General features: G+C 44.9%; 1 protein-coding gene across 1 annotated transcript; it reads left to right on the forward strand.

Annotated features, from left to right (window-relative positions):
* Positions 1–10,585: 10,585 nt before the first annotated feature.
* On the forward strand, positions 10,586–17,926 carry pnp5b (purine nucleoside phosphorylase 5b). The gene is made up of 6 exons (XM_070975042.1): positions 10,586–10,759; positions 13,086–13,255; positions 13,398–13,501; positions 15,215–15,390; positions 16,098–16,288; positions 16,959–17,926. Exons 1-6 carry the CDS (start codon positions 10,749–10,751, stop codon positions 17,174–17,176), a joined length of 870 nt encoding a protein of 289 aa, XP_070831143.1. The 5' UTR covers positions 10,586–10,748; the 3' UTR covers positions 17,177–17,926.
* The last annotated feature ends 867 nt before the right edge of the window (positions 17,927–18,793 follow it).

Consider the following 18,793-nt stretch of genomic DNA (forward strand, 5'->3'; position numbering starts at 1 on the left):
AAGCATTATTTAATTGAAAAAGGGAGAGGTGGAAGGAGTTGATGAGGACCATTGGTCAAATGTGCTGAAGGGTTCCTGTGTGTCCGGCTGATACACATTTCAGGAAAAGCCTTATTTTTAATATTTTGTGTTTTTAAACGGACGTGTACTCCGAATACACAGTGAGGGATGTTAGAAAAGCTGGAGGTGATTCTGGTGTGTAACAGAGAATCATCCTTAGAGCTGGAAAGGATTCAGTTCCCTGTGCAAGAGCATCTCAGTAGAGTGGTTGTGTGATTGTATGTCAACATGGGGAACTTGAACACACATCAGGGCCCCGACACATCGAGCCTACTGCCACAACTATCTGATGACATGGCTGACATAAGCATGACCTTGTGCATCTCAGTTCTTGTGTTCAAGCTGCATTCAAACACACTGCAAGACGGCAGCTGATCGCTGATAAGTGAGAGGAAGCGACTCACTGTGGTCATATACCACGCAGTATTGCACAAGCACTGAAAATACGTGCGATGGAAAGCAGCTGCTGCTAGCTTTGTGAGCCGGCGGAGAGGAAAAGAGAAGGCAGAAGCAAAAAAAGATCACATACACAAGATGTGTAAAAACAATTCAATTCAATTCAATTCAATTTTATCTGTATAGCGTCAAATCACAACAGAAGTTGTCTCAGGACACTTTCCATATAGAGCTGGTACAGACCAAGCTCTTTTATCTACAAAGAAACCAACAATTCCCCCATGAGCAAGCACTTGGCGACAGTGGCGAGGAAAAACTTCCTTTTAACAGGCAGAAACCTCGAGCAGAACCAGACTCTGGGTGGGCGGCCATCTGCCTCGACCGGTTGGGTGAGAGAGGAAGAGCAAGAGAGGGAGAGACAGACAGACAGACAGACAGACAGACAGACAGACAGACAGACAGACAGACAGACAGACAGACAGACAGACAGACAGACAGACAGACAGACAGACAGACAGACATGCAATCACAGTAACAGTGACAGTGGATGTAATAACAGCAGTAGCAGTTGCAGTGGATGTCAGGCAGGGCCAAGGCAGGAGATGCAGCTGAAATCCACCATCCAGATTCAGCCACTGTCCATGGGAACCTGCAAGACGACAAAGCACAGAGACTCCGGGGAAGGAGCTAAGTTAGTAACACGCCGTGGTAGGACATGAGAGCGTGTGGATGGAGAGGGACAGAAGGACAGAGGAGCTCGGTCGGGGGACATCCAAAGATACACCGAGATCAAAACAACTGATTCGCTAGGTTCAACAGCCAATCACAGAGCTGTGCCTGTGCCATAGATTCAGCGCGCTCATTGGCTGAACAGCCATCATTAAAGGGGCGCTCCAGCCATTAAGCCTTGTTTTTCCATAAAGTGACAGGACTTGAACTGTCATGGCAGCTGAACTGTGGGACCAATTACAAATAATAACCCATACTTCTGTATTTTCTTTATATGTTCTGGACAATATTATATTGTTTTTACTGTTAAATGTTGCTAATGTTTCTCACATCTTTTGTAACTGCGTGAGTAAAAGTGCCATCGAGTAACAGTAATAATGCCCTCACACACTTCTTGTAAATTACACAGACGGTGTTTTTATGGGGAAGCTGGAGAAAACGGCCCATTAAAAGATGAGAACAATCAGCCATGTGTGCTTCCTCTATGGTGGGTCATTTGCTGTTGTTTCCTGTGACAATAGTTAATCATGTTGAGTGACATGTCGCCAGATGTTTGTTAGTTTATATCTTTAGATGAATATTCATTCATTTCTTCAGCGTTGGAAAGTACATTTACTGCAGTACTTAACTCGAGCATTTCCATTTTCTGAGACTTAATACTTCCACTCCACTGCGATTCATTGTCAAATATTGTACTTTGACTCCAAGTTACTAATCAGATTCAGATTAACAACATAATCCATCCATCCCCTCCGTTAGCTGTACCTGCTAATCCTTTGAAGGTTGTGGGGGGACTGGAGTCGATCCCAGCTGACACTGGGCGAGAGGAAATCCCTCAAAATGAAGAAGAAGAAGAAATGCAGGTTAAGATAGGATCAGGTAAATCTATATGGACCTCCAAGCTGAAACCCAGCTGCAACATTAAAGTGGTGATTCTTAAATGGGCCATTCTGCACAATGAGCACTTATACTTTTGGTACTTTAAGTACACTTTCTAATACTTTTGCATGTAGTTGAAACAGCATTTCTACACTGTGTTTGATATTTCTACTTAAATAATCTGACTACTGCTTCCACTGCTGCCTCTCTTAAAAACATGCAATGTTCAATTAAAATAGGTTTTGGGGAGTTTGGGATGATAGTGTGAGATAAATACCTTGACATCAACTTCTAGGTAAAACATGGTTGTAGTTGCTGTAATGTGATTTCAGCAGATATTTACCAATGTACCGCAGTATAAACGCATATTTTGCCTCATATTGAAGAAAATCAGCATGCAGTACACTGAGTCTTTAAGGTCGTCATTGTGTGATCATCATGAGCGTGATTCTGGTGTGATTCTCATCCCTTCACGGAGAAGTTGATGAGTCTTTCATAACCTCAACATGTTCCACTGAGCATATGTGTCACATTCTGGAGGAGATGTCTGACAGCACATCATCTTCTGACAGGAACACGTGACCTGTGTGACGGTAACTGAAGCTTGAAAAAGAGGGAGCGGTTCACACCACTTCCTGTGAGCAGAAAAAGATCTAGCACAGAATGGCTAAAGAAAGAAGGGCGGTGTGTTTGTGTGAGTGTGTGTCAGGGTCAGTAAGTACTTTTGGCTCATGTCAGTGGTGCCATTGGTGGACTTACCTCCGTTTCATTCATGCTTAGAAACTCCCTGTCTTCCTCTCCCCAGCCTTATTCCAGCTCTTTATCCCATCTCTTGCATATTTATTTGCTGCTTTGCTTGCTGTCTCACTTCCTTCCTTTACTGGTCTTGGTGTCGCAGTTAAGTTGAAAACAGTGACACGGGTTCAGAGAGAGTTTAGAGTCCCGCTGCCATTTTTTATTAATTACAGACTCGAACATTTGTTCAAGAATTTATATGTTTCATTCATTCTGCGTAACATCCATCAGTGTGTAATTAACTCATCACTCATTCACTTACAACACTGAACATGTTTTAACACAGTGAATTATGAATTTTACTTTGTAAAGTAAAAGATATAACAATGTTTAATTACTCTACAGGATATTTAAGAAAATAGCATCAGTCAGTGCAGCAGTATAACACCCGTAACTAAAGTAAGATGTAATAACCCTTTAAATATCTACCATACTTTCATTTTTGCTTCAAAGGAAAAGGAAATGCTCCTGTTTGTCACCGACCTCTCAGTTCAGCCAGCAGGTGGCAACAGATGACAAATTTTACATTTGCAGAGGACTTCCTCTGTGTGTGTGTGTGTGTGTGTGTGTGTATGTGTGTGTGTGTGTGTGTGTGTGTGTGTGTGTGTGTGTGTGTGTGTGTGTGTGTGTGTGTGTGTGTGTGTGTGTGTGTGTGCTAAAACTTTCTTTTCCAGACAGCTGTTCTTCTTTCTCATGGGAACTGGGCTTCAGTCTGCTCACCTGAAAGGAGACACACAAATACGGAGGAAGATTTGCACTACACACACACACAAAAGTTACTGTTCAAAACAAGGTTTGCAAATGTGTATGGAGATATTTAAATAAAATAATTTTATGTATATTTCACTGTCTAGCCAAATCTAGTGATGGGGGGGGGGGGGGTCTGTACTTCCTCTGTGGTAACAGGAAGCAGCAGTGTCAGCTCAGCTACAGAATATGACTTCCTGGTTAAAAGGTCACTGTGAGTCGCAGAAACAACCACAGGTCACGAGTTATTATCAGCCGAATGAGCAGAGTTTATTTGGGCCTAGCTCCAAAACTGAACTCAGTAAAACAGTTCAAACCAGCAGCAGACTGAACAGAGGGCTCAGAATAGTGACCTCAAATCTTTGTACTGAACTGAATTAAATGTCATCAGAAGTATCAAAGAACGCTGTATTTTCCACTTCTTTGCCTCATGTTTAACAATACATGCAGGTATGGCGGATACTGCCAGAGTCCCTGCAGCACATAGAAACTATTCCCATCTGGAGAGGCCGGATCCCTGTTAGAGAGGCCCAGGATGCCACGTACAGTTGCGTGACTTCAAATGCTGCAGAGAAGCACGACAGGGCCCCTGAGCAATCAAAATTTTACTCTCCAGAACCTTCCAGATTAACCCCTGGAAGACTGGACATGTGCATTTAATATGATAACATGCTACAACTGACAATGTGTGTATAGGAACATGCTAATGTTTAGCGTGCTACCTGAAAGCACAGTTGAGGTTGATGTGTCGAACAAGTGGAAATTTTAACCTGCTGGTGGCACTAAATTAAACATCAGGGATCACCATAGTCATTCTGATTAATCATGTGGAGACAAGAACATCTGCAGCAAATTTGATGATAATCCATCAAACTGCAGCGTACGGTGTGACGCTGCAACGAAAAATCAGATTTTGCATATTACGCTTAGTTCAGCAGAGAGCAGGGCAACGTACAGGAAGCTGGAAAGAAATGGAAAACAAATAAAAATATGTCAACGAGACAGACGATCAGTAACAAACAGGAAAACTTTATTTAAAAATGATCCAGTTTCAGATGTTCTGCAGGCTGCAGTGCAGATTGAGCTGGGCTGCAAAGAAACAGTAAAAGTACATTATGTAAGTAGATGTGTGGTAGCAGGAGAGCTGGAGGTTTTGCGTGAGAACAAAATCTTTTTCACCACAAAGTGATCTAAAGAAAAAAATAAAAGCACACAATCTGCAAAGAGACAAAAGTTTCTCTCTGCTCTTTTTTCCCACTGGTGACTTAATTTGCTTGCAGGGCGACAGCAGCAGGTTTTGGCTGCACAAAGGCCCGACGACTGTGTGAATACAAATGAGCAGTTACATAACAGCCAGCACAACACTGGCTGCTCTGTGCCGCCATCACAACAGGTACATGCAACAAAACACACACACACACACACACACACACACACACACACACACACACACACACACACACACACACACAAACACACACACAGATATACAAGCATGCCAGCTGTCTAAGTACATTTATTCAAGCACAGCACTTCAGAAGGATTTTACAGTACTTGTGATGTACTTGAATATTTCCATCTAATGCCATTCTGCTCCACTACATGTCAGAGGGAAAATGTGCTCTGTTTATAAATTTACTTACCCAACAGTACATGAAGCAGTTAAAACTTGCTTCATCTCAACTAATTACACCATTAAAATGCTGCTTACATGTCACTGCGTCAGTAATAATGACAATGGATCGTGTATTTCGCTGCTGATACTTTGTTGTTGCTCCATTTTGTCATGGAGACTCTCACTGTATATGCAAAGAAAAAAAATGTGCATGTCTGTACATATACACTCAGCAGTAATTCAAAGTATGCACACGAAAACCTTCAGGCTCTGTGCTTCTCTTTGCTCTGTCAGTTTGTCTGTCCGTCAGTCAATCTGCGCATGAAGCCTTGATAAATACTACCCACATTACTATTTAATTTAAAGTGCTCGATCATGGTTGATTCCTGGTTTCGGTTGAGCCACCGTCAGGGTTGACCAGTGCTTGCATGCCAGTGCTCAGATTTCCATGACATTAGCTGTAAATATTCGTGATCTCAAAAGGATCAATCCAGCACCGACGTCAGGCTGAAATGTCCTAAATCTAATGAGCAATACTGAGCATAAAACCCTTTCCATGTTATCCCATTACCTGACTGCAAAGCACTTCACGCTCTCTCAAAGGAATGAAACCTGTTGATTTTAATGAGGCCATGCCTTTTTCTCCATCACACCACATTACACCTGAGGGCAAACTTTGCCTTTTCAGCCCTCCCGTCTGTAAGAACTGCAGAATCAGTCTTGAAAACTCTTTGTTGTTCTTGGTAAACAGCAGTTTGCCCAAATAATCTGAACTGAAAGTATACTTTCAGCTGTCATCTCGCGTCTTATTATAACTGTGTTGTGAAACAGTCAGTTTGTTGGTCTCATCCAGCACTTCGGTTTTGTAGAGAGCGATAATTGCATGTCAGCTGGAGGTGCTGCTGGGGTTAATGTCTGGTATGTCTGGTTAGCTTCTTTGTGGTGTTGCTGCTCGCTCAGGCAATGGCACATTCTACTCTAGGTTTCAGTTTAATGCTGAAATGTACTGCAAGCAGCGGTGGAAGAAGTATTCTGCTGCACTGTAGAAAAACTCAATTACAAGTAAAAGTTCTGCAAAACCTTTCTTAACTAAAAGTATTATCAGTTAAATTTACTTAAAGCATCAAGGTAAAAGTACTTATAATGCAGTAACGTGTTCCCTGTCAGTGTTTTATTATTAACTTGCTTCAAAATGGCACCGCGGACGGCTGCCTCGGTGTGTTGGTGCGCGTTGTTTTGTTTTGTGTTTTAACTCTGTTTTTTGCGACAGTACCCAGAGCTCTTTCACCAGAGAAGAGCTCACGAACATCAGGGTAACAACACCAGAATTTTGGACATCCTGGTCAGAGGTGCGCTCACCTTTGCTCACACAGCGAAATGCTGGAGGAGAGGAAAACGGGCCGGTGTGCTCATGCGTCTTCACCAGTGCGGACTACGTACAACGTTACCGGGAATATTTCTCTCTAACATGCGTTCACTGCCCAACAAACTGGAGGAATTGCAACTGCTGTTGTGTAAAAACAGGGACTTTTCTTCATCTGCGGTTTTGTGCTTCACGGAGACGTGGCTGTGTGGATTAATACCGGACTCTGCGCTGCAGCTGGCAGGCTTCCAGCTCTACCGCCCGGACAGAGACACGGAATTTTCCGGCAAAACTAAAGGTGGAGGAACCTGTTCTCCAGCACTGTTGACACAGGTCACACTCCTGACCTGAAATCTTTCATCATTAACTGTAAGTCTTTTTATTCACCCCACGAGTTCGCTTCATTCATTCTGGTTGGCGTTTACATCCCACCGCAGGCCAACGTGCAACCCACCAGATACTGTGTGTGGAGCGGACCAACCCGGACTCTTTAGTTATTGGTAACCTCACCCACGAACTCCCTAAATACAGACAGTTTATTAAACGCCAGACCAGAGAGGAGAATATTCTGGATCACTGTTACACCACAGTCAGGGATGCTTATCACGCTGTCCCCCTTGCTGCACTGAGCAACTCTGACCACGTCATGGTCCACCTGATTCCTGTGTACAGGCAGAAACTAAAGCTCTACAAACCTGTAGTGAGTCAAGGAAGTGGACCAGTGAGGCTGTGGAGGATATCCAGGGATGTTTGGACTCTACTGACTGGGATGTGTTCAGGACTGCTACCAACAGTCTGGATGAGTACATGGAGGCTGTGATGTCCTACATCAGCTTCTGTGCTGTGTTCCATCATGCACCATGGTGAGTTAGAACAATGACAAACCCTGGTTCACAGCCAAACTCAGACAGCTAAGGTTGGCAAAGGAAGAGGCTTTCAGGAGTGGCGACAAAGACAGATTCAAAGAGGCGAAGTACAAGTTTAGCAAGGCGGTGAAAGAGGCTAAACGACTGTACTCTGAGAAGCTCCAACACCAGTTCTCAGCTAACGACTCTGCATCTGTCTGGAAAGGGCTCAGGCAGATCACCAACTACAAGCCTAAAGCCCCCCACTCCATCAACGACCGACGCCTAGCCAACGACCTGAACGAGTTCTACTGACACTTTGAAAGACAAAGGGACAGTCCAGCAACCATCCCCCACAACACCTCCCAACAGCTCCAGCTTCAGTCACCTCCACCAATGCCCACCTTAAAGGTTACCCTTCCCCTCCCCACCCACCTCAGTGACGACCATTTCCATCCATGAGAGGGACTAACTCTTCAGGAGGAGGACAGAACCCCCAGAAAGCAGCTGGACTGGATTCTGTCTCCCCATCCTCCTTGAAACACTGCGCTGATCAGCTGTCTCCGGTGTTCACAGACATTTTTAACACCTCACTGGAGAGATGTCACGTGCCAGCCTGCTTCAAGTCTTCAACCATCATTCCTGTTCCCAAGAAGCCAAGGACCACAGAACTTAATGACTCCAGACCCGTCACCCTGACCTCTGTGGTCATGAAGACTTTTGAGCACCTTGTGCTCTCACACCTCAAAGACATCACCGACCCTCTCCTGGACCCCCTGCAGTTTGCCAGAGCCAACAGGTCTGTAGACGATGCAGTCAACTTGGCCCTCCACTTCATCCTCCAGCACCTGGACTCCTCAGGAACCTGCGCCAGGATCCTGTTCATGGATTTCAGCTCTGCTTTTAACACCATCATCCCAACTCTGCTTCAGGAGAAGCTCTTCCAGCTGAGCATACCTGACTCCACCTGCAGGTGGATTACAGACTTCCTGTCTGACAGGAAACAGTGCGTGAAGCTGGGGAAACATGTCTCTGACTCGAAGACCATCAGCACCGGATCCCCCCAGAGCTACGTTCTTTCTCCTCTGCTCTTCTCCCTGTATACGAACAGCTGCACCTCCAGTCACCAGTCTGTCAAGCTCCTGAAGTTTGCAGATGACACCACCCTCATCGGCCTCATCTCTGATGGCGACGGGTCCGCCTACAGGTGGGAGGTTGACCATCTAGTGACCTGGTGCAACCAGAACAACCTCGAGCTCAACGCTCTAAAGACAGTGGAGATGGTTGTGGACTACAAGAAGAACTCAGCCTCACCTGCCCCCATCACCCTCTGTGACTCCACTATTGACACTACTGCTTCCTGGGAACTATCATCTCCAGGACCTCAAGTGGGAGCCGAACATCAGCTCCCTCATCAAGAAAGCACTGCAATCTGCAATCAACTGCAATCTCCCGTCTCCTCAGGCCCTGTACACCTCCAGGACCCTTAGACGTGCAGAAAAGATTGTGGCTGATCCCAAACACAAACTCATTGAGACACTTCCCTCTGGCAGGAGGCGAAATTTCACCAATTGCCTGGCATGTCGTGTATGTTGTGTGACAAATAAAGGGGACTGTCCCTCTGATTCTTCTTCAACAAGGCCCAGAATCCCCCCTGACACTCTTCACACTCCACCGCTGCCTCTACTAGTCACACTGACATTGCCATAACTCTATGCGTTACATTAATGCTCAGCTTGAATTTCCTTGTTCTCATTTGCACGTTTGTGAACATTTGATTTTTCGTACTGTATCACTGCCAGCTGTACTGCTCTTTTTATTCTGAAAAAACAGACTGTATATGTATTTATATTGTTACATTTTTTACTTTTTCATAGTTTATTTTTAGAAGATTTGTCATGCACCAACATCACCAAAACAAATTCCTTGTATGTGTAAAATCATACATGCCAATAAAGCTTTTTCTGATTCTGATTCTGATTCTGATTAAAGCATCAAGGTAAAAGTACTTATAGTGCAGTAACATGTTTATCATATCTGATTCTTCTGTTCATCTGTTCTCCATATTTTCTGACACACGCTGTTTGCTTGTCACATACGACCACACACAATGATATCAGTTTATGGACTTAACTGCTTCAAACAGCTCTCTTATGTCTTCTTTGGTTCTTCCTCGGAAACGTGCACTTGTCTTCAGTTGTTTTTAACAAATAGGTCTATTAGCCAGGAAGCGTTCCAAGAAGTGACCTGTGAATCAGCAGAGGGATGTTGAGACAGATTGTTTCCTTCTTTGATTTTCTCCAGCAGGGTGATTGCATCAGCACCAAAACGCAACACGACCACGTTGAGAGGAAAAGCGGTATGTTGCCTTCAGGAACTGTCGGAAATTCCACAGTTACGACACTTAAAGAATCACGCAGGCTGCGTAAGAAAAAATAGTTACAAACGATTAAGACGGCATCAAAGCGGCACACAAATAATAAAACTGATTCTACTGAAGTGTCTGAGTTACATTTTAGAAATTGAAGGCAACGACTATGTTAGTATTGTGTAGGTTACAGTTTGGCTATTTTAGGAACTAAATCCTGTCACTTTCCATATAAGCCAATTTCCTCTTCATGTGAGTGACAGAGCGCTAAAATGAAAAATACATATATATATATCTGAACAGACAGCAACTTCCTGTCTTACTGTCTCTTGCTCTAACTGAGAATAAAAAAGGGCAAATAGATCATTTAGACACTGAATAGCTCATTTACATTTGAGGCTTTGTCTTTGAAGGCTTTGAGCTATGAGTAAAAATTATTTCTAAAATGAAATTATTAAAAAATAAATACAACTTTATTTAACTCAAATGTGCAAATTTTAAACAGTTTTACAGTAAGTATAACATGAATGAAGTAGACTGATGGTTTCTTGTGTTCTCGTACTATCGTACCAATTTTTCATTCCTCGTCGTTTCTGTTTTTGGCTCTTGGGATCTTGTTTGTTTACATTAGGAAAAGAGACGGTGCCTTTAAAAAGAAAACTGTTTATTTTGTCAGAATTTCGGTCTAGACGCATTCCTGACCTGTTTGGGGGGGCGGAGCACCTGAACGCCTCACAAGATGCTGTGAGGACAAGCACATCAAACGCTCGTCCGCGCTTCGACCAATCAGAGCCTCTGCCGGACTGTGACGTGTGGGAAGTGTGGTGGCAGTGGCGCTACAGAGGAGTGGGGGTGTAAACCTAAAACCGGTCCCTCCATCGGGAAACCCGGACAATTGTACAGAATTTAACGCGGAGCACGCCGCCAACTCTGCCTGCATCACGCTCCATCATGTACGCCGGGTGAGTAAATACACAATTACTAAAATATTACAAATGTCTGCCAGTAAAGATGTGATCATATTCCTGTCATTTGTACCTCAATATATAATATCCCGTAATATTTCTATAGATTTTCCATGATTTTGCGGTGATGTAGGCCGGGTTTTCATGGCTCATTTCTCATGGGAAGTGACATATGGAGGCTGAAACACTGCGCACATGGAGCCGCACTCCCTCCAACGCGCACGGACTCCATCAGTCTAATTAAACCGTGAATTAAAGAAGCTGAGAAGCGCGCGGCGGCCCCGTCAGGACATCGCGCTCCTGCTGTTGCCGCTCGCTTCGTTTTAGTCTTCTTCTCGTGGATCTGGCAGAAGAGACAAGTGTTCGCTTCAGGTGGTGTTGCGAAGGAAAACGTGCTTCTCTGTACCCCCCTTCAGGACGCGGATCAGCCCCGGTTTGCTCAGTGACGGAAGGGAAAAACCCCACTTGGCACGCGCGTTCCGCCCTGACGCCATTCCCCCAAACATCCGTCTGTGACTCAGGAGGAAGCGGAGTGACTCCGCATGAGCACAAGCGGACACTGTTTACTCACTGAGTAACTGGCTGTGCGGCTCTTATTTGGGCCCATGTGCCAGCGGCCCGGCATCGCGCCCGTCTCTGGTCTTGTTTCGGCCGCATTTTGGTGGAGCCTGTGCGGGGGACGCGCTGTGGCGCACGCAAGCTTCAGTACATGTTGTACCTTTTTGTTTCTGACAGAAGGTGAGGCGGCCCCACGCTGGCAGGAAACCGTGAAAACACAATGACGATTTCATGAAATGACTGATGTGAAACAGAAACACGCGCTGGTTTTTAGCATCGGTGGGATGTAAGCAGGTACATTCCCTCTGAGTAGAAGTGCAAATGTCTGCCTCCTCACACCCAGCACGCGCACTCACGCCTGTGATGGGACAGCCATGAAGTTACTCAAAGGTGTTCAGACTGCGCATGTGTCTGGTTTTCCGTCTTTATGAGAACCAGCTTCAGTTTAAATTTGATTTTAAAAAGCAGCTTTAAAGGGGATGTCAGTCAGCTTGCGATTAATGATTAGGCCTATTTTCATGATCGGTTATATATACTTCATCAATTCCTGGTTTGATCTGGGAAATGTAAAAAATCCCCATGTTGATTTCTTAAAGCCCACAGTGACTTTGAACGTTTTAATGAGTTTGCTTCGCATGTGCTTGTCAGCTGTCATAAATTATATTTATAGTGTTTCCCTTTAAAGCTCGTGGCTGCAGGCGATTCTTGGCAGACATGTTTGTTTGTTTGCACTTTAGTGTTGTTGTGGCGGCATGTCTGTTTTTTTTTTTTTTACATGATGTTTAATAAAGTTTTAATAAAGCAACCCTGCCCTGCCCCCCATGGTTAATTACAGGGGCCAGGGCATGATGGTTGCTATAATAAAGTTATACAGGAAGGGTTGGTCAGTATCAACAGTACAGTTCAAAGTCCTCACAGACAGAAATACAAACCTGTGTGTGCGTGTATGTGTGGCCATGTATTACTCATGTTGTGGGGACATAGATTTGTTCTCGGTCACATTATGAAGATTTGCCTTCCTTAAATGGGCAAAACGCAAATCCCAGTGATGGAAATCATTACATTTTAGGGTGAACACTCGGCTTTGGCAAGTAGTGGTTATGGTTATGGTTAGGAAATGAATGTAAGTCTATGTAGCGTCCCCAAAAATGATGGAAACACAACTGTGTGTGTGTGTGTGTGTGTGTGTGTGTGTGTGTGTGTGTGTGTGTGTGTGTGTGTGTGTGTGTGTGTGCAAATCACTGTAAACTGTATTTATCATCCAGGTGTGTTCAGATCTCACGCTCTGTCACCAGAACACCACACATTGGTTGCACAGTTGAAATCTTTTGAATCCAGTAATCCTACAGGATATAATCTGTGTGTGTGTGTGTGTGTGTGTGTGTGTGTGTGTGTGTGTGTGTGTGTGTGTGTGTGTACTTGTGTATACAAATACTCAAAGCCAGGAAAGGTATTCATTTTCAGCTCAGACTGTGCAGGATGGTCCCACCTCCCAAATTCCTTCTGTTGAGTCAGATGTTCCTGAATGCAGCGTGGCTGTGTGTACAAAGAGGTGAAATGAGGGCATCGCTGTCTTTCCACTGTGTCACACCATCTTAAAAAGGGCTTCATATGGTCACAAGGCTTTGGTGTTAATGAAGATAATGATTTTATTAACAAACCTGAAGAAGGAAGACCTCATTCCCATGTGGGGGTGTCCACATACATTTGGCCATGTAGATCTTCGTACATACGTGACTGATCTTTGTTTTTCCTTCTCTCTCAGTGACAACTATGAGCAGTGTCGGGCCACAGCTGATTGGCTGCTGTCCAAGACACAGGTGCGGCCGACTGTGGGAATCGTGTGCGGTTCGGGTCTGGGGGGGCTGGCTGAGATGCTCAAGGACCCTCAAGACTTCAAATACAGTGACATCCCCAACTTCCCCCGCAGCACAGGTATGCACAAGCTGCAGCTGTCTGGGAAAACACAGCTGTTATTTTACGTGTTTGTGCATGTTTGTGGGCTTTCATTAAATGCACTTGGTGTGTGTGTGTGTGTGTGTGTGTGTGTGTGTGTGTGTGTGTGTGTGTGTTGCAGTGCACGGTCACGCTGGCCGGCTGGTGTTTGGAACACTAAAGGGGAAGCCGTGTGTTTGCATGCAGGGGAGGTTCCACCTGTACGAAGGCTACCCCGTCCAGAAGGTGAGTGGAGGTTAAACACAGCTGCACATAGTAAAGGTGTAGAAGACTAAAGTACAAGTACCAGGATGTACAAGTACTCCATTACAAGTAAAAGTCCTTCTTTTAAAACTTAACATCAGTAAAAGTATTCTAAACAGAATGTACTAAAGGTATAAGAAGTAGAAGTACTTATGAATTATATAGAATTATATTATTTTACATATTTTGTACATTGAACATTATTATATTGTCAAGTTCGGTCGGTCAGGTCACTCCGAAGGGTCTTTAATCTTTACAGATATAATGAATAATGTATTTTCTAAGCTGATTGCATTTGACTACAGTCAACTAATCAATTAAACACAGTGGAGCAGAAGCAGAGGCAGTGCACATGGAAACACTCCAGTAACGTCATGAATGTTTGCACTCCTTTGCCTGTGCCAGCTTTGTTTTTGTTTTTTTCGATCTTAGACAGAAATCTGCATGAAATCTTTCGCCACAAAGGATTTTATAGTTGTGTTGTGAGACGTCCCAGACGCTACAACGTCTGATTTTATCACAGCCAAAAACAAGACGATCTCGCCAGGTGCAGTAATCTAGTAATCAGTGCAGATTAGCTGTGCAGTCAACATGAGTCAGGGAGAAAAAACATTCCCCGATTAATCCTTTTACAAGTCCTGTAGTCTGGACCGCCTTTAAAGGACATTTTAAAGGGTCCTCAAATAACAGTAATTCATGTTTTTTGTGCATGTGTTTGTGTTCTTACTAAAAATAGGGTGATTATAAAAGATGATGATGACATGTTCACAAAGACAAATATACAAACACATCCAATGTAAATAAGAGCTTGTGCAGCAGAGGAAGGGAAACTAAAAGCTTTGAAAGTCAATATACTGTAAATACATGTTTGAGTGTTCATATAGTTTTCATAATACTGAGCGTCTTTTTAGCTTTTAAAGCTGTTTCACTGAGATTGTTTCTCCATGTGATTCATTCCCGTGAAGACTGCTGTAGCATTGTAAAGCGTCTCTCGACCCTCAGAGAGTTTCAGTCACACTGACGTGAGAAGCTCTGAAAAGTGAGACTTAAAAACTCTCCTCTCCTCTCCTCCAACATCCGGAAACTTTCCGTGTCCCTCAGAATAATCCACGGACTTCACTGTGCTCAGTTCCCAGCAGCACCGTGTTGCTGGGAGAAAGCCTTTCCAATGAAAACTGGCAAACGAGGGCTTTTTAAGTGGGATGATGTTTCTGGAGACGTGCAGCTGTGGAGTGATTTCTCAGGCACAAACAGACACAGAGCTCTCAAAACCTGGACGTAGAGAGCCAAAGCAGCGAGAGTTTGAGGGGAATCAGCCCGTCTGCTGAGGATCCATATTTACCCAGCTGGTGTCTGGACGGCATCACCGTCAGCAGGGACAGAGATATGTTTCCTCTTTACTCTCCATCAGTGAAAGCAGCCTCAGGCAGATCATCCAGCCAGCAAACATGGACATGTCTGTGTGTTATAATATCAATGACATTATGCTGTGCTCTGGTAACTGTCGTGCAATGAAGAAACCCTGAAATAACACATCTGCGCGCCTGCATTTAATCTTAATCTTGCATTTAATCTGCGTCTCAAGCCTTGTTTGTGCAGCTGGGATGCAAATGTTTCTCATATTGTGCACGCCGAACGCTGGTCCACATTATCATTGTGTTACGAAAGCGTTTGACATGATCTCGTGCTCTTCAGATCACGCTGCCCATGCGTGTCTTCAAGCTGATGGGCGTGGAGACCATGATCCTGACCAACGCCGCCGGAGGCCTGAACCAGGACTACAAAGTGGGAGACGTCATGGTCCTCAAGGACCACATCAACATGCCGGGGTTTGCTGGAGTCAACCCGCTGGCTGGGCCAAATGATGACAGGTATGGCCAGCACGATTTCTGTGTTTGGACCACTCGCAGCGCTCACAGGCTTCGGCTCATTAAACGGTCGGTTCGCTGAAATTCTGAGAAAATGTGCAAATGTTTTTCTTAAGTTGCCGCAAAGATCTCAAAATGTACATTTTAAAAGCGATGAGCTCAAACCAGTCAGGTCATTTTCATTCAAACTTCCCTCTGAAGGCAGCCGCTACTCATTCACTGTTAAAATGACTCAGCAGTAACCAGGCCCCCCCTCCCCCGCCACCATTTATTCTGTATCTTTGTGCATTTTTCCAGCCTCCTACACAAAAACTGCCACACTTCAGCCCTTGAGCAACAATAAGCTGATGTCAGTGTCAACAAAAGCGCCTGTTGTTCTCTGTGGCTGCAGGCTAGAGGCCCCAAAAGGCTTAAACAGGACTTCTAGCTTCAGAGCAGAACTGCGTAAAGTCAGAACATCAATGCAAACAGATGACGTCCACACAGATCTCCAGTGCTCACTGTTAACCGTCAGCTCACGGTGCATCAAACCAGCACGTCCACTGAAGAGCAGTTTCTGCTTTCTGCTGCTCATGAGGACTTGGCTAATCTCAGAAACTTGCTTTAGTGGTACTTGAGTCATCTGGGTGGATTTCAGTGTTGAGCAGCACAGCTGAGTCCGTTCCAAAAGTCAGCTGAAGTTGACTGAACTCCGTCCTCCTCCCCCTCAGGTTTGGCGTCCGCTTCCCCTGCATGTCCGACGCCTACGATCGCGAGCTGCGGCGGCTGGCCTTCGACGTGGCGTCAGAGCTGGGCTACAGCGACTTCCTGCGGGAGGGAGTGTACTGCGTCCTGGGAGGCCCGTCCTTCGAAACCATCGCCGAGTGTAACATGCTGCACAGGCTGGGCGCCGATGCTGTCGGTGAGGGTCGAGATTCTCCACTACACGCACGCACGCACGCACGCACGCACGCGGCTAAACCCGAACCCAATTTTAACCCCATCCCTTCAGGAAAATGTCCTCAATCAGGGTTCACACTCAGGTCACGGCAAAGACAGAAGTGCAAGAGCACACATACACAAAGACGTCCACACGAGGTCAAAATCAGTCCGACTGACGCAAAGAAGGAAGTGAGTCACAGGACTGGTCATCGAAAATGTCATTTTTAAGTAACGTCAGGTTTTAACAAAGCTTAAAGTTATCAGAGAAACAATCCATCACAACCAACACTGCTCATAGTGACAGCGGGGCCTTTTCACCGCATTTATCAACAAACTGTCCCGCACTTTGTCTGATGATAATGACAAGTATTATGATGGAGTGTGGATAAGGAGAGACGCCTGTTTCTGGCTAATCCAGAGAATTCGCACTTCATCACACTGATGGAAGAATGATCGACACCCAGCACTGCTCAGCGATGCTCCTGCTCGCTCACCTGGAACATTGCCTATCAGGTCATAACACACCCAGAAATATTTTGGAAAAATGTGAGTCTAGACCTTTTTCAACATCTTAGCAGGGACGCCGGCTAACATGTGAACAGCAGCTCTTCGCACTGTAACCTCTCACCTCCTCTTCGTCTTCGCCGCAGGTATGAGCACTGCCCACGAGGTCATCGTCGCCCGCCACGCCGGGATGCGCTGCTTTGCCCTGTCGCTCATCAGCAACCAGTCAGTGATGGACTACGACAGCCAGAAGAAGGCCAACCACGAGGAGGTCCTGGAGACGGGCAGGTTGAGGGCGGAGCAGCTGGAGAAGCTGGTGTCCACCATGGTGGCTCGGCTGGAGCACTACAGCAACTCCCACTGACCGACGCCACCCTACCTGGTCCCAGGTCAGCTGCTGTCCTGCTTCAGTCACAGCCGAGGGATTTTTTAATGTTAGAACGCTAACAGCTGTAGTTTCACACCACGGGGCTGGGTTTTCTCCTTGCTTCTTAGCGAAACCTATTTTTTTTTAGTTTCCTCAGACTGACACTCTAAGTCTCGTCTTAAAATCCGGCAAACTGGTCCACTTTTTTGACTTGTACAGATAAATGATGCTACTGTGCTTGAGGCCAGTAGTAATGTTCTGTATCCAGCCAGCTAATGTTTCAGTGAAACAGTATCATATTTTCTAACTTAATAACGTTTAACTTAATAAAATACAAATATTTATTGTTTCAGATCTGTTACATTCCCTGATATCGGTTAACAGCCAGTATGAAATCAGAGATATTCACTTTTTTTAATGTGGGGACCAACTCTTCATGCATGTCTTCATGGGATTACGGCCAAAAGGTGGAAATAATAAATTCAGATGGTGTAAAATGTTCTAAAATATTTATACTGAAAGTATTTAAGAAGTGTTTTATTTGCGTTGGTAATATATGGAGCGTTCGCTTGACAGACTTGAAGAAAGGGATTTTTCTTGCATGGGACACGTGGGACAGTTACCAAATGACGTCTCCTTCCACGTCTTATCGCTGTGTTAACAGAATGGGTTCTCTGCTTTTAGAGGTACTTTACTAAAAACTGTACAAACTGTGGATCTACTTTTACAATAAAATGATTCAACTTGAGAACAGCGTGGTTTCATTTGTGCAGATGTCGGGTCTTTCTGTGCTCGTTTGTTAGCTGGATGCCCCCCCACCCCCCCACCCCCCACCCCCCACACGCATGTGGTCTGTCTTAAAAGGAAAAATCCACCTCCGGATCTGATGACCAATCAGTCTTAAATCTCTCATGTTCAGTCCTGGTATTTCGTTCCACGTGTACAAACTTTCCCCCGATTTCTCATCTGCTTCTTAACACGTTACAGGTTTCCTACACTTCCCACAATGCACCACAGAGCCACCACAGAGCCAAAGGTTATGCAGCATTAAAGCAGATCTAAACTGACATGAAGACCTTACAGAGGCTACATTTAGCTTCTGCTGAACCTCGTGTTTTGAGGTTTTGTCTTACTGATGCACCAGTTTCACAGAAGTGCTGCTTGAGTTTCAAGTGCAGCACTTCTTTCGATTGGTGAAACGTGTTGAAATCAGCAGGAGGGGAAATCTTATGTTGCAAATCAAAGCTGGCATGTCGCAAGTTTGGTAAAACCCGGGGAAAGATGGCGACAGCAGAGGAGCACTGGTCGGTTTCTGGGGGTCAAGTTAAAATAAAATGAAGCTGGCTGATCGTGGCACTTCATCCAGCTCTGCAAAGACCTGAACCTGCTGAACCTCCTGTTGCTATTAATGATGCTTATTAATCTATTAAAGTTCCTGTTTGACGGATTTCTTCCTGCATCATCGACGTTACTGCAAAACTATTAAATGTACGCAAAAATTTGATACTCCTTTAAGCAAATCAATGATTTTCACTACATGGCCAAAAGTATGTGGACAGCCAAAACAACACCAGTGCACCTGGTTGCTAACCTGCTGCCACAGCCTGTGCAGCA

The sequence above is a fragment of the Chaetodon trifascialis genome, chromosome 11 (genome assembly GCF_039877785.1).
Source record: "Chaetodon trifascialis isolate fChaTrf1 chromosome 11, fChaTrf1.hap1, whole genome shotgun sequence".
Taxonomy (NCBI): domain Eukaryota; kingdom Metazoa; phylum Chordata; class Actinopteri; order Chaetodontiformes; family Chaetodontidae; genus Chaetodon; species Chaetodon trifascialis.